General features: G+C 47.7%; 1 protein-coding gene across 2 annotated transcripts; it reads right to left on the reverse strand.

Annotated features, from left to right (window-relative positions):
• Nucleotides 1-229: 229 nt before the first annotated feature.
• LOC129855680 (SH2B adapter protein 1-like) lies at nt 230-22,892 on the reverse strand. Of its 2 annotated transcripts, XM_055923595.1 has the most exons (10): nt 22,541-22,892; nt 19,270-21,446; nt 17,580-17,681; nt 17,180-17,271; nt 16,897-16,979; nt 12,317-12,463; nt 11,949-12,154; nt 7,484-7,658; nt 5,340-5,430; nt 230-299 (listed from the first exon to the last, which is right to left on the reverse strand). In XM_055923595.1, exons 2-10 carry the CDS (start codon nt 21,025-21,027, stop codon nt 278-280), a joined length of 2,676 nt encoding a protein of 891 aa, XP_055779570.1. In that variant the 5' UTR covers nt 21,028-21,446; nt 22,541-22,892; the 3' UTR covers nt 230-277. The 2 variants fall into 2 exon arrangements, with proteins under 2 accessions (XP_055779570.1, XP_055779571.1); XM_055923596.1 differs by lacking the exon at nt 22,541-22,892 and having other exon boundaries at nt 19,270-22,534.
• Nucleotides 22,893-23,302: the final 410 nt, after the last annotated feature.

Below are 23,302 nucleotides of genomic sequence, written 5' to 3' on the forward strand. Positions count from 1 at the left end.
TTGATTCAAAAGTCTACAAAAAGCGTACCAAGAGTTGTACCGGCAAAAAAGCTTATCTCGCTAAACATTAGTGTACCTATATTTAGTGTTGTAAGGTGCTCCCATCCCTCTCTCTTCTCTTTCACCCATTTTCTCTTTCTCTCCATCTTGCCGAATCTTGCCGAATCTCCCAGAATGCTTGTGTTTTAATAGTGTTAGTACGTCCTTCTAACCCCCTCCCCTCCCCGCCGGCGGCCGGCCAGGGGGCAGGGGTGGTGGAGGAGGAGGCTGGGGAGAGCTACGGGGTTTGCTGGTCAAGTCTGTTGGGAGGAAAGAACAGCCAAGAGAGAAAAGCAGAGAAAGAAAGAGTGGAAAAAGGTGTAAATAAAGGAGGGGTGGGCAGGGTGGGGGACAAGATGAAGGTGAAATTTCCAGAGAGTGAGCGGTGAGAAGAGGAGGAAGAGGGGGAGAGAGAGTGAGAGTCATGGCCGCAACGTCTGTGTGACAGGTCCATGTGAGTCATGGAATCAGTCGAGACAAACACACTGTGCATGCACATAAACACACACCTTGTTCACATCTATTAAATACATATCATATAAAGCACAAAACAACGCATCGTCTGAAAATGTTCTATGAAGATTCTACGTGACCCTAAACTTTTTAGCAGATACAACATTCTATAGCAGAGGTGGTCTCTCAAGTCACTGCTCCAGGAGTGAGCTGTGTTCTCAAAAATACTCTATGGTGGGTCCAGTTCAAGATAAGGTTGGTGCAGACTAGGTCTCTCGCTCTATGTCTCTCTCTCTGGCTCTAGGTCTCTCTCTTTCCCGCTCCACTACGTCTCCCTCTCTCTCTCCACTTCGTTTCCCTATCGCGCTCCACTACGGCTCCCTCTCTCTACTACGTCTCCCTCTCACGCTCTAATACGTCTCCCTCTCTCTCGTGCTCTACTACGTCTCACTCGCGCTCCACTACGTCTACCTCTCTCTCTCCACTACGTCTACCTCTCTCTCTCTCCACTACGTCTCTCTCTCTCTCTCTCTACGTCTCTCTCTCTCTCTCTCTACTACGTCTCCCTCTCTCTCTACTACGTCTCCCTCTCTCTCTACTACGTCTCCCTCTCTCTCTACTACGTCTCCCTCTCTCTCTACTACGTCTCCCTCTCTCTCTACTACGTCTCCCTCTCTCTCTACTACGTCTCCCTCTCTCTCTACTACGTCTCCCTCTCTCTCTACTACGTCTCCCTCTCTCTCTACCACGTCTCCCTCTCTCTCTACCACGTCTCCCTCTCTCTCTACCACGTCTCCCTCTCTCTCTACCACGTCTCCCTCTCTCTCTCTCCACTACGTCTACCTCTCTCTCTCTCTCCACTACGTCTACCTCTCTCTACTACGTCTCCCTCTCTCTCTACTATGTCTCCCTCTCTCTCTCGCGCTCCACCACGTCTCTCTCTCACTCACGCTCTACTACGTCTCCCTCTCCCGCTGTAATACGTCTCCCTCTCCCGCTGTAATACGTCTCCCTCTCTCTCGCTCCACTACGTCTCCCTAACTCTCGCTCCACTACGTCTCCCTAACTCTCGCTCCACTACGTCTCCCTAACGCTCGCTCCACTACGTCTCCCTAACGCTCGCTCCACTACGTCTCCCTCTCTCTCTCTCTCATCTCACACTCTGTCTGTCTCTCATCTTACACTCTTTCTCTCTCTCATCTCACACTATTTCTCATCTCACACTCTGTCTCTCTCTCATCTCACACTCTGTCTCTCTCTCATCTCACACTCTGTCTCTCTCTCATCTCACACTCATCTCACACTCTGTCTCTCTCTCATCTCACACTCTGTCTCTCTCTCATCTCACACTCTGTCTCTCTCTCATCTCACACTCTGTCTCTCTCTCATCTCACACTCTGTCTCTCTCTCATCTCACACTCTGTCTCTCTCTCATCTCACACTCTGTCTCTCTCTCATCTCACACTCTGTCTCTCTCTCATCTCACACACTGTCTCTCTCTCATCTCACACACTGTCTCTCTCTCATCTCACACTCTGTCTCTCTCTCTCATCTCACGGTCTCTGTCTCTCTCACACACTCGGTCTCTGTCTCTCTCACACACTCGGTCTCTGTCTCTCTCACACACTCGGTCTCTGTCTCTCTCACACACTCGGTCTCTCACACACACTCGGTCTCTCACACACACACTCGGTCTCTCACACACACACTCGGTCTCTCACACACACACTCGGTCTCTCTCACACACACACTCGGTCTCTCTCACACACACACTCGGTCTCTCTCACACACACACTCGGTCTCTCTCACACACACACTCGGTCTCTCTCACACACACACTCGGTCTCTCTCACACACACACTCGGTCTCTCTCACACACACACTCGGTCTCTCTCACACACACACTCGGTCTCTCTCACACACACACTCGGTCTCTCTCACACACACACTCGGTCTCTCTCACACACACACTCGGTCTCTCTCACACACACACTCGGTCTCTCTCACACACACACTCGGTCTCTCTCACACACACACTCGGTCTCTCTCACACACACACACTCGGTCTCTCTCACACACACACACTCGGTCTCTCTCACACACACACACTCGGTCTCTCTCACACACACACACTCGGTCTCTCTCACACACACACTCGGTCTCTCTCACACACACTCGGTCTCTCTCACACACACTCGGTCTCTCTCTCACTCACACTCGGTCTCTCTCTCACTCACACTCGGTCTCTCTCTCACTCACACTCGGTCTCTCTCTCACTCACACTCGGTCCCTCTCTCACTCACACTCGGTCCCTCTCTCACTCACACTCGGTCCCTCTCTCACTCACACTCGGTCCCTCTCTCACTCACACTCGGTCCCTCTCTCACTCACACTCGGTCCCTCTCTCACTCACACTCGGTCCCTCTCTCACTCACACTCGGTCCCTCTCTCACTCACACTCGGTCCCTCTCTCACTCACACTCGGTCCCTCTCTCACTCACACTCGGTCCCTCTCTCACTCACACTCGGTCCCTCTCTCACTCACACTCGGTCCCTCTCTCACTCACACTCGGTCCCTCTCTCACTCACACTCGGTCCCTCTCTCACTCACACTCGGTCCCTCTCTCACTCACACTCGGTCCCTCTCTCACTCACACTCGGTCCCTCTCTCACTCACACTCGGTCCCTCTCTCACTCACACTCGGTCCCTCTCTCACTCACACTCGGTCCCTCTCTCACTCACACTCGGTCCCTCTCTCACTCACACTCGGTCCCTCTCTCACTCACACTCGGTCCCTCTCTCACTCACACTCGGTCCCTCTCTCACTCACACTCGGTCCCTCTCTCACTCACACTCGGTCCCTCTCTCACTCACACTCGGTCCCTCTCTCACTCACACTCGGTCCCTCTCTCACTCACACTCGGTCCCTCTCTCACTCACACTCGGTCCCTCTCTCACTCACACTCGGTCCCTCTCTCACTCACACTCGGTCCCTCTCTCACTCACACTCGGTCCCTCTCTCACTCACACTCGGTCCCTCTCTCACTCACACTCGGTCCCTCTCTCACACACACTCGGTCTCTCTCTCACACACACTCGGTCTCTCTCTCACACACACTCGGTCTCTCTCTCACACACACTCGGTCTCTCTCTCACACACACTCGGTCTCTCTCTCACACACACTCGGTCTCTCTCTCACACACACTCGGTCTCTCTCTCACACACACTCGGTCTCTCTCTCACACACACTCGGTCTCTCTCTCACACACACTCGGTCTCTCTCTCACACACACTCGGTCTCTCTCTCACACACACTCGGTCTCTCTCTCACACACACTCGGTCTCTCTCTCACACACACTCGGTCTCTCTCTCACACACACTCGGTCTCTCTCTCACACACACTCGGTCTCTCTCTCACACACACTCGGTCTCTCTCTCACACACACTCGGTCTCTCTCTCACTGTCTCCCTCTCTCACTGTCTCCCTCTCTCACTGTCTCCCTCTCTCACTGTCTCCCTCTCTCACTGTCTCCCTCTCTCACTGTCTCCCTCTCTCACTGTCTCCCTCTCTCACTGTCTCCCTCTCTCACTGTCTCCCTCTCTCACTGTCTCCCTCTCTCACTGTCTCCCTCTCTCACTGTCTCCCTCTCTCACTGTCTCCCTCTCTCACTGTCTCCCTCTCTCACTGTCTCCCTCTCTCACTGTCTCCCTCTCTCACTGTCTCCCTCTCTCACTGTCTCCCTCTCTCACTGTCTCCCTCTCTCACTGTCTCCCTCTCTCACTGTCTCCCTCTCTCACTGTCTCCCTCTCTCACTGTCTCCCTCTCTCACTGTCTCCCTCTCTCACTGTCTCCCTCTCTCACTGTCTCCCTCTCTCACTGTCTCCCTCTCTCACTGTCTCTCAAATTCAAATTCAAGCTGCTTTATTGGCATGACAAACATTGTGTCAATATTGCCAAAGCAACAATGTATACAATATACATTGTAATAAAATTATAAACAATGACAAATAATAATATAGAATGGCAGTAAATAATAATACAAAATTAAATATGTCTCTCTCACTCACACTCTGTCTCTCTCACTCACTCACACTCTCTCACACTCTTGGTCTCTCTCACACTCTCGGTCTCGCTCTCTCACTGTCTCTCGCTCCCTAACTCACTCTCTCACGGTCTCTCACTGTCTCGGTCTCTCTCGCACACTCTCGGTCTCTCTCGCACACTCTCGGTCTCTCTCGCACACACTCGGTCTCTCTCGCACACACTCGGTCTCTCTCGCACACACTCGGTCTCTGTCTCTCACACTCGGTCTCTCTCTCTCACACTCTGTCTCTCTCTCTCACACTCTGTCTCTCTCTCTCACACTGTCTCTCTCTCTCACACTGTCTCTCTCTCTCACACTCTGTCTCTCTCTCTCACACTCGGTCTCTCTCTCTCACACTCGGTCTCTCTCTCTCACACTCGGTCTCTCTCTCTCACACTCGGTCTCTCTCTCACACACTCGCTCTCTCTCTCACACACTCGCTCTCTCTCTCACACACTCGCTCTCTCTCTCACACACTCGCTCTCTCTCTCACACACTCGCTCTCTCTCTCACACACTCGCGCTCTCTCTCTCACACACTCGCGCTCTCTCTCTCACACACTCGCGCTCTCTCTCTCTCACACACTTGCGCTCTCTCTCTCACAAACTCGCGCTCTCTCTCTCTCTCACACACTCGCGCTCTCTCTCTCACACACTTGCGCTCTCTCTCTCTCTCTCACACACTCGCGCTCTCTCTCTCTCTCACACTCTCTCTCTCTCTCACACTCGGTCACTTTCTGTGGAGTCTGGCCTCACTTACACACAGTCAGAGATGGGGGTTGATGGAGAGTCAAGGTGGCGCGTGGGGATGACATCACAGACTGTGGGCCGGCTGCTTGCCCTGTCCCGGCCTGCGAAGAATGACCCAACGAAAACACAATAACAGAGACAGCCAATCAGAGCTCTGGAAGACACAGGATAGGGGGGGGACAGAAAGAATGGTGTAGAAGGAGAGGAGGTAGAGTGCTAGGGGCAAGGGGAGGGTAATAGGAGCAAGGGGTTGATTTGGAATTGTGTGTGAAGGAAAAGGGGGGGGCGGCAGTTGTGTTGTAATGAGCAGGGGTGTATGGGTGGGCGCATCAGTGCAAATTGATGGGACCAAGCCATGCGGAGCCACTCCAGTGTGTGTGTGTGTGTGTGCGCGCGCATGTAAGCACGCATGCTGTATTGCAGGTACGTCGCTAGGCAACCGTTTCATCGCATCTTAAACTTCTTACCGGGCGGGCACTAGGACCTGGGGGAGGCTGCTGCTGGCGCTAGTGACTGTTAGGCCTACTTGTAGCTAACATTTTGGTTAACGTTAGCTACTTCTGCGGCTTGAGACTGCTAGCTAACAGTAAACAGACAAGAAAAAGCTCTGACAGGACGGATTCATGCAGATAGGCTACGATGTGAATTTGTGGTAAGTTAGAGAGAGAGTATTCACTACTATAGACTTTGGTCATAACCAAAGCTTTGATAACCAATACGTTTTTATGTGAGGCTGCCTGTAAGTTACAGTGTAACAGACGTTACGAGTTAGCTAACGGTAAAATTAACGGTGTCTTTTAAAATCGACATAAGTTATGTGGCGATGATATCTAATTAACGTTGTATTTAATATCGTTTCGCTATCTGTGCCAGGCTATAAATGAGACAGATGACGTAACATCATGCACATATATTTTCATACTCAATTGCTTTCATTCAGTAGGCCATTGCAAAACAATTATCAGTGGGTCATGCGTAGAAAAGGTGACATAGTGTTGATCACAATGTCATTGTATTATCCTCAATTTCTCAACTGTAGGCTAGCTAACAACTAACGTTAGATGGATATACGGAAATTATTCAAGAGAGGCAGTGCCAGCAGCTCCGCCGAAGGCCAATCCGGTGAGAAATGAAGATTTTACCAGTTCAAACAAAAATAGGAGGTACACTTTGATGCGTCCATCCACAAAATATAGCACCAAAAGAGAAGCAGTTCTGTAATATAGGTTGTAATATTTGTTTGGGATCTTACTTTTTTTTTTTTTTATCAGATTTTATTCCAAATGATTTTCCAGTTATTCTTTATTTTGTTTAGCTCATAGTTGAATTTAGTTTTGTTCCATTGTGGACGATACTGTTTAAGATGTTCCGTGTGTCTGAATTATTGGGTTAATTTTGAGCAACAATTAACAAAAGGGTGACATTTAAATAAATATTTTTTTCTAATGGTATAATATGACCTGCATGTCTTCTCAGTTCTCTCTCTCTCAAAATAAAATCCAAAACGTATTGTGGCTACATAGTACAGACATTTTTGCGCCTTTTGTTGGTGTTGGATGGATGGGGACAGAGTGGTTAGAATTTAAGTTAGTCATATTAGATCAGTGTCTAACACAAACTTAGCCAACCTTGACCAAAAATAACCTTCTTTTGATATTATTTTGCATCCATTATTACTCTAAAAAGACATGATGAAAATACGTTTTGGGGGCTTTAAAAAAAATCCTGGGGGGGGGTATGCACAGACCCCCTACAAACGGCTTAGCCCCCCTATACATGAATCTCTAGTGACGTCCCTGCTGTAGTGGACACAGGATGAGGATGCAAAGCAGCTAGTCTTATGTTATAATGACATTGGCAGAAACATCATGCAGTGGCCATGTTTTAGCACACACAACATTACTTATGGCCTGTACACACACACACACACACACACACACACACACCTGATCTTCAATGGGATGACACACACGCACACTGTATTGATTCACTGGCGTAATAGCATAGTGTAAGCCAATCATAATGCATAAAACACATACACCAGACATACAAGGTGCATACAACACCCAAGACTTGCCTTTAGAGGCCAGTGTAAACCCAGTGCAGTTGCATCCTAGTGGAACATCCTGTGACCTTCCACCCCTGACCTGTTACCTGGCTGCCGGACGGCGGTGGCTCCCACAAAGCTGATGAGGGTGACGTCCGAGGCACCCCCAGACTCCAGGGGGATTGGGTGAACCCGGAAGTGCTCCAGCATGTCGAATATGGACTGGAACCACAGGTGCTGCACCCGGCACTGGCCGTCCTCGTTCAGAGATAGACGCAGGTGCTGCAGCGGACAGAGAGAAGGGAGTGAGAGGGAGGGAAGAGAAGTATGGAGAGAGAGAGAGAAAGTGGAAAAGGGAGGTATGGGGGGAGAGAGAGAATGAGAAGGGGGATAGATGGAAGGAGAAGGGGGAGAGACGAAAGAAGGGAGAAGAGAGGGGGATATGGGTAAGCCTTGGATGCTACTTAGCAGGTGTGATCTCGCGCTCTGTGGCCGATGTGAGCAAAACGTTTCAACAGGTTAACAATCACAAGGCCGATGGGCCAGATGGAATACCACTGCACGTTCTCAAAGACTGCGCAGACCTCGTCCCAGTCTGTAATCCCAACATATTTCAAGCTGACCACCATTTTCACAGTTCCAAAGAGCTCCAAAGTAACCTGCCTAAATGACTATCACCCTGTAGCACACGCATCTGTAACTATTAAGTGCTTTGAAAGGCTGGTCGTGACACACATCAACATTATCATCCCAGACACCCTAAACCCACTCCAATACACAGATGATGAAATCTCAATTGCACTTCACACTGCCCCCTCCTACCGGGACAAGAGGGGAAATGACTTTGTGAGAATGGGCTACAGCTCAACGTTCAACACCATAGTCACCTCCAAGCTCATCACCAAGCTTAAGACCTTGGGACTGAACCCCTCCCTCTGCAACTGGATCCTGGACTTACTGACGGACCGGCCCCAGATGGTGAGGTTAGGCAACAACACCTCTACCACGCTGACCCTCAACATGGGGGCCCCTCAGGGGTGTGTACTTAGTCCCCTTCTGTACTCCCTGTTCAACCACGACTGGTAGTGCCCGAGGAAGGCCGGAAAAATGCCCGAGGAAGGCCGGGAAAATTGCTAAAGACTCCAGCCACCAAAGTCATAGACTGTTCTCTCTGCTAACCGTCCAGCAAACAGTATCAGAGCATTGGCTCTCGGATGAACAGGCTCAGAGACTGCTAAATTGCCAGACTGCAAAAAATAGTCAATTAATGGTACACAAACTAACTGCAAAGCCTGTGACCCTACGTACACTCACTATAAATATATTTCAAGTCCAAAGTTTACATACTCCTTAGCCAAATACATCTAAACTCAGTTTTTCACAATTCCTGACATGTAATCCTAGTCAAAATGCCCTGTCTTAGGTCAGTTAGCAACACCACTTCATTTTAAGAATGTGAAATGTCAGAATAATAGTAGAGAATGATTTATTTCAGCTTTTATTTCTTTCATCACATTTCCAATTGGTCAGAAGTTTACATACACTCAATTAGTATATGGACGCATTGCCTTTAAATTGTTTAACTTGGGTCAAACATTTCGGGTAGCCTTCCACAAGCTTCCCACAATAAGTTGGGTGAATTTTGGCCCAGACAGAGCTGGTGTAACTGAGTCAGGTTGGTAGGCCTCCTTGCTCGCACACGCTTTCTCAGTTCTGCCCACAAATTTTCTATAGGATTGAGGTCAGGGATTTGTGATGCCCACTCCAATACCTTGACATTGTTGTCTTTAAGCCATTTTGCCACAACTTTGGAAGTATGCTTGGGGTCATTGTCCATTTGGAAGACCAATATTTAACTTCCTGACTGATGTCTTGAGATGTTGCTTCAATATATCCACATAATTGTCCATCCTCATGATGCCATCTATTTTGTGAAGTGCACCAGTCCCTCCTGCAGCAAAGCACCCCCACAACATGATGCTGCCACCCCCGTGCTCCATGGTTGGGACAGTGGTCTTTGGCTTGCAAGCATCCCCCTTTTCCCTCCAAACACAACGATGGTCATTATGGCCAAACAGTTCTATCTTTGTTTCATCAGACCAGAGGACATTTACCCAAAACATACGATCTTTGTCCCCATGTGCAGTTGCAAACCGTAGTCTGGCTTTTGTATTGCGGTTTTGGAGCAGTGGCTTCTTCCTTGCTGAGCGGCCTTTCAGGTTATGTCGATATAGGACTCGTTTTACTGTGGATATAGATACCTTGTACCTGTTTCCTCCAGCATCTTCACAGGGTCCTTTGCTGTTGTTCTGGGATTGATTTGCACTTTTCACACCAAAGTACGTTCATCTCTAGAAGACAGAAAGCGTCTCCTTCCTGAGCAGTATGATGGCTGCGTGGTCCCATGGTGTTTATACTTGCGTACTATTGTTTGTACAGATGAACGTGGTACCTTCAGGCATTTGGAAATTGCTACCAAGGATGAACTAGACTTGTGGAGGTCTACAATTTTCTTTCTGAGGTCTTGGCTGATTTCTTTTGATTTTCCCATGACGTCAAGCAGAGGCACTGATTTTGAAGGTCTTAAAATATATCCACAGGTTCACCTCCAATTGACTCAAACTATGTCAATTAGCCTATCAGAAGCTTCTAAAGCCATGACATCGTTTTCTGGAATTTTCCAAGCTGTTTAAAGGCACAGTCAACTTAGTGTATGTAAACTTCTGACCCAATGGAATTGTGATACAGTGAATTAATCTGTCTGTAAACAATTGTTGGAAAAATGACCTGTGTCATGCACAAATTAGATGTCCTAATCAACTTGCCTGAACTATAGTATGTTGACAAGAAATGTGTGGAATGGTTGAAAAACTAGTTTTAATGACTCCAACCGAAGTGTATGTAAACTTCCGACTTAAACTGTATATATTAACTAAGCAAAAAAAGAAACGTCCTCTCACTGTCAACTTAACATGTGTAAATATTTGTATGGACATAAGATTCAACAACTGAGACCTAAACTGAACAAGTTCCACAGAGATGTGACTAACAGAAATTGAATAATGTGTCCCTGAACAAAGGGTGATCAAAAATCAAAAGTAACAGTCAGTATCTGGTGTGGCCACCAGCTGCATTAAGTATTGCAGTGCATCTCCTCCTCATGGACTGCACCATATTTGCCAGTTCTTGCTGTGAGATGTTACCCCACTCTTCCACCAAGGCACCTGGAAGTTTCAAGACATTTCTGGGGGGAATGGCCCTAAACCTCACCCTCCGATCCAACAGGTTCCAGACGTGCTCAATGGGATTGAGACCCGGGCTCTTCGCTGACCATGGCAGAACACTGACATTCCTGTCTTGCAGGAAATTACGCACAGAACAAGCAGTATGGCTGGTGGCATTGTCATGCTGGAGTGTCATGTCTGGATGAGCCTGCAGAAAGGGTACCACATGAGGGAGGAGGATGTCTTCCCTGTAACGCACAGCGTTGAGATTGACTGCAATGACAATAAGCTCAGTCCGATAATGCTGTAACACACCGCCCCAGACCATGACGGACCCTCCACCTCCAAATCGATCCCACTCCAGAGTACAGGCCTTGGTGTAACGCTCATTCCTTCGACGATAAGCGCGAATCCGACCATCACCCCTGGTGAAACAAAACCGCTACTCGTCAGTGAAGAGCACTTTTTGCCAGTCCTGTCTGGTCCAGCGACGGTGGGTTTGTGCCTATAGGCGACGTTGTTGCCGGTGATGTCTGGTGAGGACCTGTCTTACAACAGGCCTACAAGCCCTCAGTCCAGCCTCTCTCAGCCTATTGCGGACAGTCTGAGCACTGATGGAGGTATTGTACGTTCCTGGTGTAACTCGAGCAGTTGTTGCTGCCATCCTGTACCAGTACCGCAGGTGTGATGTTCGGATGTACCGATCCTGTGCAGGTGTTGTTCCACATGGTCTGCCACTGCGAGGATGATCAGCTGTCCGTCCTGTATATATACACACACACACACACACACACACACACACACTACATACGCACACACACAGAACACCTACACGCAGACCGACAACACAAACGCACACACGTAACTTGCTGCAGCTGCTCTGTTCTTTATTTTACTCTAATTATTACTCTTATTATCTATCCTGATGCCTAGTCACTTTACCCTGCCTTCATGTACATGTCTACCTCAAATACCTTATTATTATCTATCCTGATGCCTAGTCACTTTACCCTGCCTTCATGTACATGTCTACCTCAAATACCTTATTATTATCTATCCTGATGCCTAGTCACTTTACCCTGCCTTCATGTACATGTCTACCTCAAACACCTCGTACCTCTGCACTTTGATCTGGTACTGGTACTCCCTGTATTTAGCTCCATTCTTGAGTATTTTATTGTATTCCTCTTTTTACCATTTCCTTTTTTATTTTAAAAACGCTGTATTGTTGGGAAGGGCTCGTAAGCAAGCATTTCACGGTAAAGTCCACACCAGCTGTATTTGGCGCATGTGACAAATAAAATCCGATTTGATTTGACACACACTCTCCCTCTCCTGTCTCTTGTACCTTGGCCTTGCCCTGGAAGTTGAAGGTGAGGACGTACTCCCCGCGGCGTGTCTCGCTCTGGCGCACAAGGAAGACGCCGTGGCTGGCCGTACCCCCCGCCAGCACCAGCTGGGCCGCCTTGAGGCGCGACAACGTCCCGTGGAACCACTGGCACTCGCTCAGAGGGTGCTCCACCGCCTCCACCACGTCTGAGAACAGGAAGGAGCCTGGGAGGTGAGGAGGGATGAGGGGAGGAGGAATTTGGGGAGTGATGAAAAGATTAGACAAAAAAAAGGTGTCACCAGACTTGCACTGTAAATTCACACAGGTATGTGTGTTTGTGCCAGCGTTTGCGTGTGTGTGCTAACTGCGTAAGTAGCAGCCTTCACCTGTGGCATCTGGCGTCTCCGCAAATGGTGTGCCCAGGCCGGCTCCGCCCCCGCGTCCGTCTGATTCGTCCAGAGGGGCGCGGGGCGGTAACTCTGGGGGGCGTGGGTCCATCAGCGGCGAGGAGCCGCCCACACCTCCATAACACACTGCAACAACAGGGCAGGAGCAAAAACATCAGTCTTATTATTTAAGCAGACATAAACCTTATTCTTGTACTTTCAAATAGCAACGAAACGTTGGACACATAGTTAAAACAACATTTTTGGTCTCGCTTTCTGTATCAGGTGTTAAGTGCTCTAACTGTATATTTGTAAAGCTGCAAAAAAATTGTGAAACACAGGGAAATCGTCACACAACAATCCCAAATGGGCTCCTAGATCCTATTCCCGTGCAGTCATATTTGAAAAGATTGGATAGGTAAGGAATATGGTAATAGCTCCTCCTTACCTTATGCTACATGTCTGCTGTTTGTAGATTCTTACAGATTAAGTGTCTAAGGCAGTGGTCACCAACCTTTTCTGAGCCAAGTTCACTTTCAAAATGCAAGCCGAGATCTACAGCTCAGAACTGTTTCTAAAAATATATATATATATTTTTTAAATGTAAGCCTATGCAACATTTACTAAATAAAAACAGTTCTCTATGAATGATGTTTATTGCAGTCAGCCTGTAACGGAGGCCACCCTAGCGGTGGAAGTTTCAGTAAGGAGGCGATACGGGGCAAACTCAGAATGAGGTTGTTTATTTACAGCGGTGAGGTGAAGCCACCGGAAAACTGTACACTATGTACAAACAAAAATAACAAAGTGGACAGGACCATAAACTGTCAAATGTATCATATAATAAGTTGAGCTCCAAAGAAACGAAGCTTCAATCAATAGTTGAAAATATAGCGTTCAACCAGCATGGCAACCTTACCCTTGTCCTGACTGGCCAACAATGAAATGGCAGGGTTTCAAGTACAATTCCCATCAGGTTTCACCTTGGACTGTACCATTTTAGACCATTCACAAATCAATGGTAACAGTTATCTTACATAAAGGCCTGAACAGCACAATAAACATATACTGAACAAAAAAATAAACGCAACATGTAAAGTGTTGGTCCCATTTCTTGAGTTGAAAAAAAGATCCCATGTTCAAGAAAAAGCTTATTTCTCTAAAATGTTTTGCACAATTAGTACCCTGTCAGTGAGAATTTCTCCTTTGCCAAGAGAATCAATCCACCTGACAGGTGTGGCATATCAAAAAGCTGATTAAACAGCATGCTCATTACACAGGTGAACCTTGTGCTGGGGACAATAAATTGCCACTCTAAAATTTGCAGTTTTGTCACAACACAATGCCACAGATGTCTCAAGCTGAGGGAGCATGCAATTGGCTTGCTGACTGCAGGAATGTCCACCAGAGCTGTTGACAGAGAAATGTATGTTAATTTCTCTACCATAAGCCGGCTCCAACACCTCTACACCCGGCATCTTCATCTGCGGGATCATCTGAAACCAACCACGCGGACAACTGATGAAACTGTGGGTTAGCACAACCAAAGAATTTCTGCACAAACTGTCAGAACCCGTCTAAGGGAAGCTCATCTGCATGCTCGTTGTCCTCACCAGGGTCTTGATCCGACTGCAATGGGCAAATGCTCACCTTCGATGGCCACTGGAGAAGTGTGCTCTTCACGGATGAAACCCAGTTTTAACTGTACCGGGCAGATGGCAAACAGCGTGTATGGCGTCGTATGGGCGAGCGGTTTGCTGAACGTTGTGAACAGAGTGCTCCATGGTGGCGGTGGGGTTATGATATGGGCAAGGTAAGCTACAAACAATGAAGACAATTGCATTTTATTGATGGCAATTTGAATGCACAGATATACTGTGACGAGATCCTTAGACGAGATCCTGAGGCCCATGTCGTGCCATTCATCCGCCGCCATCACCTCATGTTTCAGCATGATAATGCAAGGCCCCATGTCGCAAGGATCTGTACACAATTCCAGAAAGATGAAAATATCCCCTTTCTTCCCTGGCCTGCATACTCACCAGACATGTCACCCACTGAACATATTTGGGATGCTCTGGATTGATGTGTACAACAGTGTGTTCCAGTTCCCTCCAATATCCAGCAACTTCGCACAGCCATTGAAGAGGAGTGGGACAATATTCCACAGGCCACAATCAACAGTCTGATCAACTCTGCAAAGGAGATGTGTCTGCATATCTGTATTCCCAGTCATGTGAAATCCATAAATGATGGCCTAATGAATTCATTTCAATTGACTGATTGCCTTATATGTAACTTAGTCAAATCTTTGAAATTGTTGCATTCATATTTTTGTTCAGTCTATTTAGGCAATGAATCAAACATTCCTAAATACAAATACATTTCAATAAATTGTGTAGGACCCTCCATAAAGCATACATTTCCCCCCCCCCCCCCCCCCCCCCCCCCTGGAATTCAACCACATACTGGAACCCTGGATAATTAGAGCTCCTGAACAGTTCTGTTTGACAATCTAATACTGTAACACCAATCAATGAAGTGGAAGAGGACAGAATATCCCGAAAATGTGATCGTGATAGCAGCAGGGGCTGCTTGATGGTGATGAGATGAGACACGCGGGTAAGATGGCAGACAAAAAAAGAAAGAAAAAGTGGACTATCTCCTGAGTGAATATGGAATGGAGGATCTCACAGAATGTTTGGAAGAGCTTGAAGAGGAAATTGAACGTGACAAGCGTGAGGATGAATTAACTGTGGTGGCAGGTGCAGTGATGACTGCTGAGAAGAAGTTGAGTATAGAGGGAAGCAGTGTGGTGAGGAAGGTCGGCGTCAAGTCCATCAGAGATGGAACCTGGCGAGAGTGAGGACGAAATACCTGCAGTGAGGACCTCTGAATTCGGACCTTGTCCCGAGGATGATAAGGATGATTCTGGCCCAGTGGGAGTGAGATTTGTAGAGCGAATGGATCCCTGTATTTTGTCTGATCCATATGTGGTGTCAGGTTGGGGACTGTTTAGTTGTTGAAGGTAACTCGGAGTGGTCTCGTGATGATTTATTGTGTTTCCTCCGCCCAGAGGGAATGGGCGCTCCGGATTAGCATTAAGTGTTGAGGAGGAGCAGTTGAAATTGAAGATTCCCGGTGTCTAATGCCTGCCGTTTGGTGAGTTGTAGATCCAGTGGAGAGTGTGGGGAAACGGAGAAGACATTGTCTGTCATGCTGAGTTTTGATGCAGAGTCTTTGCCAGATAAGGTCATGGAAGGAAGTGTCAATTACCCCATGAGAGCTTTTGTTCCGAAAATAAAACAGTGTTTAAGGTGTCAAGTTTATGGGCATGTTGCAGCAGTGTGTCGGAGGGAGATGCCTAGATGTGAGAAGTGTACAGGAGGACATGAGACGAAGGAATGTGTGGTATCGGTGGAGAAAGTAATGTGTGTTAGTTGTGGGGGTGCCATGGGGCTGGAGATCGGAGGTGTCCGGTGAGAGAAAGGGAGATTGAGGTTGCCAGGGTTAGAGTAGTACAGAAAGTGTCATATGTCAAAGCAGTAACATAAGAAAAGGCAGATAAGAAACATTAAATGCGTTGCAACAAACAAATGATTGCTGCCAAAACCAAATGAATTGCCGGCGGAACTCACAACCTGCGTTTCTCTCTACAGGCTACATCGGCAGCACCAAAAGGACAAGGCATCATACACATATTACATTCAATAAAGGAATGTGCATTTCATAAACCCACAAACCGTTTCCATGTCTGGTTGTACCTGCATCTGATGGTCAGTCTCAGCGGATGGAGGGAGAGAGTGAGCAGCAGAGGGTCCGCCTCTCACGGTCCCCGATCTCTCATTTTTCTCCAGTGAGACTGACCAGAGAGAGGGGACACAGTCTGATGACCAACCCCGAGTCACACAGCATTATTTCTGCCTCATGCACATATTCATGTTGTTCCTATGACCAGAGAAAGTGAAATATTAGTCTACATTAAAATAGACACGACGAGCCGTTAATAATAAAAACGCAGGCCTATCGATACACTTGGCTACTCATTCACTGCAGCTGCAGTGCTGGTTGTAGCGCGAGTGTAAGTAGGAAGAAGTGCGTTTTATGTTTTGTAAAAGTGTTGAATCATAAAAACAGCAGCTATTTGCTGTATTCTTTGACAGTCTCTCTGGTCAGGATTTTAAAAGTTATTAAATCTCATTTAGGGTAGTATCAAACTTTGCTGTGGGGTAGTGGAAGCTGCTGGCACGGTGATTTGAGCTATCCGATTGGCCAGCACAGTAGGCACACTTGATTTAGCTCTACAGGTCTGCCGGGTAGGCAGAGTTTGTTCCTTCAGACAAACTAAATGGTTCAAAATGGGAACACTTTGCCTACCCAGCGCACAGGGCAGCTGAATCAAGTGCATTTACCACCAACAGCCAAAGGCAAAAAAAGAAAAGAGGAGCGCAAAGAAATGTTCGGTGATCGACTAGGAATGCCTAGTCGACTACGACCGTGATTGACTGGTTGGTATATACTGGTCTAAGAGTAGTGGCTTGGGGAGGTGTCTAGGGGTCGATTTGGGATGCCCCACTCACCTTGAGAGAGGCGGTCACTGAATTCTGGCGTTCCACTGATGTCCATGGGTCCCCCACACACAGCTTCTATGTCCTCCTGTTCACTGTAGAGTCAAGATACACAAAACTTGTTCTAGGTGGGACGTCACTTCTACTTCTGTTGACCTCATCAATAGTTGACAGTGAATACAAACATATACATGGTCCCTCTTAACTCTCACTCACTGCCCCCCCCCCTCCCTAATCACTGACTTGAAAGAAAACTAATGTGTTACATGTATTACTTAACACACAATTTGCTTACCTGATACATATACCGTTCCTGATGTCACTCAACCAGGCTCTCATCTGCACAGCGTCTCGCGTCTCAATCACATACTGCACCTGTCCCTCCAACTGACAGAGAGAAAGATAGGGTTAGCGAGAGAGTGAGAATGGGGGCAACAGAGAGAGGGAGGGGGGTTGAGAAAAAGAGAGGGTGAGAGAGGGCGAGAGAAAGAGAGGGGGGGTGAGAGAGCGAGAGAGGGGGTGAGAGAGAGGTGAAGTGAGAGAGAGAGGGGGTGAGAGAAAGCGAGCAAGCCAAATACAAGTCAGTCTACAGATGCAAGCTGAACAGGAGCTGACTACCTGAATTAAATGAACTGAGAGAACAAGAGGAATTGAAAAAAATAAGGAAATGAAAGGATGGACAAATCAGAGTATACCTGCAGGAGGAAGGTGTTCTCCTTGTCAGGCACCTCCAGGGCTGTGGTGCTCCTCACATCCACAATAGAGCAACATGGGATAGTCAGCCTGGGCTTGGAGGACTGAGAGACAGGGGGACAGAGAAGAACATTGAATAAATAAGACACCATCTGTGCGCTCAGAGAAATTGTGCAATTTTCACATTATGCCCGCCAATGACATATCATTAATTTCCAAGCATTACAAAGGAGCATGTTGACAGGTTGTCATGCCTTTCAGTGTTATATCAAGGACACACAATCTACCCTGATGCCTCCAACCCCCCACCCACTGGTGAGCCAGGCCCAGCCAATCAGAATGAGTTTTTCCCAAAAAAATGGGCTTTATTATAGACAGATATACTCCTCAGCATCACAACAGCAGGAGGTGGTCTGCGGTTGTGAGGCTGGTTGGACGTACTGCCAAATTCTTTAAAACGACGTTGAAGGCGACTTATGGTAGTGAAATTAACATTAAATTCTCTGGCAACAGCTCTGGTGGACATTCCTGCAGTCAGCATGCCAATTGCACACACCCCTCAAAACTTGAGCCATCTGTGGCATTGTGTTGTGTGACAAAACTGCACATTTTAAATTGGCCTTTTTATCCCCAGCACAAGGTTCACCTGTGTAATGATCATGCTGTTTAATCAGCTTCTTGATATGCCACACCTGTCAAGTTGATGGATTATCTTGAAAAAGGAGAAATGCTCACTAACAGGGATACAAACAAATGTGTACACAAAATTTGAGAGAAATAATTGTTTTGTGCTTATGGAACATTTCTGGTATCTTTTATGTACATGTTGAGTTTATATTTTTGTTATGTTTTGCCACAATATATTGAAAAACTGTTTTAATGACTCAATTACTAATCTACTCCCTTCGCTGAAAATCCCACCCCCAGTAATTCCTTAACAGGTCTGAAACCCCTACAAATCCTGTGACTCTCTCAAATATCCAGCTCCTCCCCTGACAATCCCACCCACAGTGATTGATTGACAGGCTAAACTGTTAAGAATGTGGCCAGGATTTCAAATGACAATGAGGAAATTAAATTGAAAAAATGGGAGGAATAATATAGTTTTACCCAATAAGGATTTGAAATAAAATGTTGTACTTTGTATGTTAAGAATAAGCATTGTTAAATTCCACATTAGGTTTTCATATTTTTGTCACAAATAATGCGTTCACAATAATGTAGTACAATTACAAAGGTGAACTTTATCCTCCAGTGTTATCTGGTAGGGCACATGTGTCAAACTCATTCCACAGAGGGCCGAGTGTCTGCAGGTTTTCGCTCCTCCCTTGTACTTGATTGATGAATTATGGTAACTAATTAGTGAGGAAATCCCCTCACCTGGTTGTCTAGATCTTAATTGAAAGGAAAAACTAAAAAATCTGCAGACACTAGGCCCGCCATGGAATGAGTTTGACACCCCTGTGGTAGGGCATTAAACAAAAACTGTCAACTTAAAAACACCAAACTGGAGTTTTGCATTTAAATTTCATCACTGATTATGTTCACGTAAAAATAATATAGCAAGCGTATTATTAATGTATCATTATCAAATATGATTTTTTGGGGGCGGGCAGCTATATACACCGAGTATATCAAACATTAAGAACACCTTCCTAATATTGAGTTGCACAGGGCAGGTCTCACACTCACTTTAGGCGGGATGAAGAACTCCAGATAGTACTCCTCGCCCCGCTCGCCCTCCTTGTCCCTCTCCCTCAGGACCAGTCGGCACTTGTGCCAACGACCGCCCCTCCAGCCGACAGTGCCCCCGGGGACGAGAGGCTGCACTGCGGCTGTTTGAGCAGCATTAGCGGTGGACGAGGTGTTGTTTAAGCCGGTGCCAGCGTTGTTGTGTTCTTGTGTGCCGTGGTGCAGCAGGCCAAAGGAAAAGCCAGGGAAACCACCGTGGCTCCCGGCAAACTCATCTGGCATGGAGGAGCTGACGCTGACTCCTCCCTCCCTCACCAGCCGGCCCGTCTTCCTCACGGTGGCACTGCTGCTGCTGCTGGGGGGCAGGCCGGAGGAAGGCGACACCACGGTCGAAGTGGGCGCTGAGGAGAGAACGGGGGGCGGGGAGCGAGACAGACGCAACTTCTCCAGCCGGTGGCTCCACTTCTCCTTCTCTCCCCCCTCGCCATTGCTCCGCCGGCGGTCCCGCGCTTCCGACAGCGAGAGGGAGGTGGCACTGCTGGAAGAAGACGGGGGCAGGGAGGAGGAGGAGTGGGGAAGGGAGAGGGGCAGGGAGAGGGAAACTGGCATGGAGGAGGTGGGTGTAGGGGGCTGAGTGCCAGAGTTCCTCTTGGAGGAAGAGCCGGTGGCAGCGTCCTGGACCCCCATTGTGTAGCTGTAGCTGGAGGGCAGCTGGGAGGAGCTCTGGGGGGAGTCGCTGGACGAGCTGCGCCAGTGCAGGATGCCCCGGACACTACCCCGCACGCTGCGCCCAACACTCCGCAGAGAGAAGCGCTTCTTCAGTTTGGTTTTGGACTGGCTTCCTGTCGAGGCCGGCGTGCCGTTACCCTTGGAGCGGGGAGGGGGTGTGTCGGAGCAAGGGGAGGCAGGCGTTTGGGGCATGTGGGAGGGGTCTTCATTGTCTAAGCAAACTTCCAGATCCGCTTCCCCCTCATCTGGCTCTACCTCCTCCTCCATGACTGTTACGCCCGCCCAGCTATCCTCCTCTTCCTCGGCCGTTGTTTCTCCGTTGCCCGGGCCGACGCCAGGGAAGTGTTTAACAGTAACTGGGGCACCCCTATCTTCCCGCCCGCCGTTGTTTCCTCCTCCCACCGAGGAGGAGCAGGAGGAGGAGGAGGATGGGGGGAGGACCGTTGTGACAGCATAGGAATCTTGAAATTGGTCCCCACTTCGGGTTTCCAACACCAGCCGTGTGGAGGCAGGCTTGGGCAGGGCTCGCACCGGGTTGGCTGGGGCACAGGCGTGGTAGCAGGCTCCCTCAGTGACGGGAGGGAGAGAGACCGCCTCCTCTTCCAGGGAGGTGGTGTCTGATTGGGGAGCCCAGCTCCCCGCCTCCATCCCGGGGGCTGTACCCGGCGCCCCTGCTACCCCCTCCAGTTCGCTCTGGAAATGTCGGACAAAGCGGTCAGTGAAGCGGCGACAGAAGGCGGCAGCAGAGTCGGGGGAGTAGTGTGGGTTCTCCAAGAGGAACGCCCGGAAGTGGCGGGCAAAGTCCCCGGCCGCCATGCGGGCATGCAGCTCACAGAACTCCGTCCAGCTCAGGCAGGGGGAGGGCGTGGGGGTGTCCGACAGCGAGGAGGGGTGAGGCTGGGCCAAGGGAGGTGGCCGAGGGAACAGTGGCAACAGGGAGGGGGATGGAGGGGACGGGGAGGGGGACGGGGGCAGGGTAGAGGAGTTGGCTGCCCGCAGGCTAGGTGGGGTTAAAAGAGAGCCGTTCATTCTACCAGGAGGGAGTGGAGGGGGGGGCTGATTGGCCAATTAGCTGGCTGCTGATTGGTTGATCACTTAAAGTTGATTAATGAAATCTGCACAGCTCATCGGGGCTAATTTACAAATGGGTGGGAATTCAAGTACCGTACTACACCAGGCACAGAGTAGATTCACCCCCATTTAAAACCTTCAGCTAAAAGACTACCGTAACACACTGATGAGCACAGACGGAGAAGAGGTAGAAATATAGGGTGTCTGTCTCTGTGCAACATGCTTTCATACATTTAAAAAGGTCTATGATAAAAGACGAGAAAAAGGGAGAAGTCAGGGAGGAGGTATAGGACAATGGGTCAAGGTAAATAGGTGAGGTTCACAAGTGGCCGCCCTGCTTACGGTCCACCACACATCCACAAGAACACAACTGCAGCCTGTGAAAACAATACAAGCATAATCAAATGGTGACATCACATTACCTGTTACATATATTCTCCAGATCCATAACAAACTCTAATATGATCTAAAATATCTAATCAACTGTGTAACTAATACAAATACCCCTAGCACCGGTTGCCACCTGTAGTTGTTGTCTGTTAGACTAGTGGTCATAAAAGTTGTGTCAAGTGTCACTGATTTAAATTGAGTCTGCTTTACAACCACAAAAACAACAAATTAATAAGCAACCCGTTTGACTGACAACCCATTCAATTGGCTAGCTAGAGATCTTCACATAACGGTACTTAGGTAGCTAGATATGGTGAAGATCCACCAACTGATTTGTCAGTGTTCAGATTAGTAGCCGCGTAATCACTTTGACATACTGTAGCAAATCCAAAAATAGTGTGGCATAACTAACTAACTACCTTGATGGCGGGAAAAAAAACACCTTGCTGGCTAGATTATTGTAGTTAGCTAGCTAACTAACAACACTACCCGGCTAGTTTGCAAACTGGCGCTGGATGTAAACAATCCACAGAGCCTGGTTAGTACTAACGTTACTGGCTAACACAGTTAGCTGGAAATCACAAACCATTGTCGGCCTCGTCAGAAACTCGAGGGCAGTGCTTGATTGCTAAAATAACACAAATGAGACAGTTCACTAACTAGACAGCTAATATTACAGAGTAATGATAGTGCGTGGGCATGGCAAAACTACAGACAGTGTGGTCATGTTAGCTTAGCTAACGTTAACTAGCAACAAGAGCCAGCACATCGCGTGATAAACAATCTAGTAAGCGTTACTGCGCTAGCTAGCTAACGTTCGCTAACTAGCGAGGCACCACAGCTAGCTAGTAACGCCGTCCATCTTCTGAACAGAACCATGTTAGCTAACTAAATAAAAATCACCAGCTTGAAGCAGTTAGCTAACTAGCCACAATTCAACAATGAAGCTAAAATGTAAGCCTAGCTAGCTGTTTTAATTCAATAACAGCGGTTTAGCCAGCTAATAGTAGCTAGCTAGGCTATGGCTATTACCATTGAATAAGGGGTGCTAGCTAATTGAAGTAATGTTATGTTTACCCACTTGTACACGCGTGTCTTCAAAATTGTGACTTTACAGTTAGCTAGTTAATAGTAACTTGTACCTCCCAGATGTGCTACTACAGCCGACAGGCGAATCGCTAGCTACCGTTAATATATTGCTAGCTATTATTATTAGCTAGCCAGCTATAAATAAATAACTAATTTAGCAATCTTGCGTTGGCTTACATTACAATTCGTTCATATATCCGCGATATAATTATAATTTTATAACAGTTGTTGCTAACATATGAATATTTCTGCGCTCCCTATCTCTCGCGATATAGTGGGAGAGAGAGGATGGGCAGGGGGAGGTGAAAGTAGACTAGCCAGGAGGAGTTGCATAGTCTGTTTGCATTCAGAGTACTTGGATGGTGGGAAAATGGAGGGGTACTAAAAACATTTTGAAATTCATTAAATTAGTATTTGTCTCATACTGAACTACTACGCTATCAATTTTTTTTTATTCATAATTTGCATGAATGTTTACAAAATGTTTACAACAAGCCTATATAATTGCATATAATTTTAAATGTTTTTGTACTACTTGCATCGTACTACTTGCATTGCCCCCACCCCTTTAGGCTGCTGCTACTCTCTGTTATTATCTATTTATCTATGCATAAATTTAATAACTCTACCCACATGTACATATTACCTCGACTAACCAATGCCCCCGCACATTGACGCTGTACCGGTACCCCCTGTATATAACCTCGCTATTGTTATTTTACTGCTGCTCTTTAATTAATTGTTACTTTTATTT

The sequence above is a fragment of the Salvelinus fontinalis genome, chromosome 5, assembly GCF_029448725.1.
Source record: "Salvelinus fontinalis isolate EN_2023a chromosome 5, ASM2944872v1, whole genome shotgun sequence".
In the NCBI taxonomy this organism is placed as follows: Eukaryota; Metazoa; Chordata; class Actinopteri; order Salmoniformes; family Salmonidae; genus Salvelinus; species Salvelinus fontinalis.

Bases quoted from the DNA above. Each gene is read 5' to 3' on its own strand.
- LOC129855680 (XM_055923595.1), bottom strand. From the start codon at position 21,027: ATGAACGGCTCTCTTTTAACCCCACCTAGCCTGCGGGCAGCCAACTCC. The intron at 12,155-12,316 runs GTGAAGGCTGCT...CTCACCTCCCAG, and splicing joins GGAGACGCCAGATGCCACAG to GCTCCTTCCTGTTCTCAGAC. The intron at 7,659-11,948 runs GTACAAGAGACA...TGTCCGCTGCAG, and splicing joins ACTTCCAGGGCAAGGCCAAG to CACCTGCGTCTATCTCTGAA.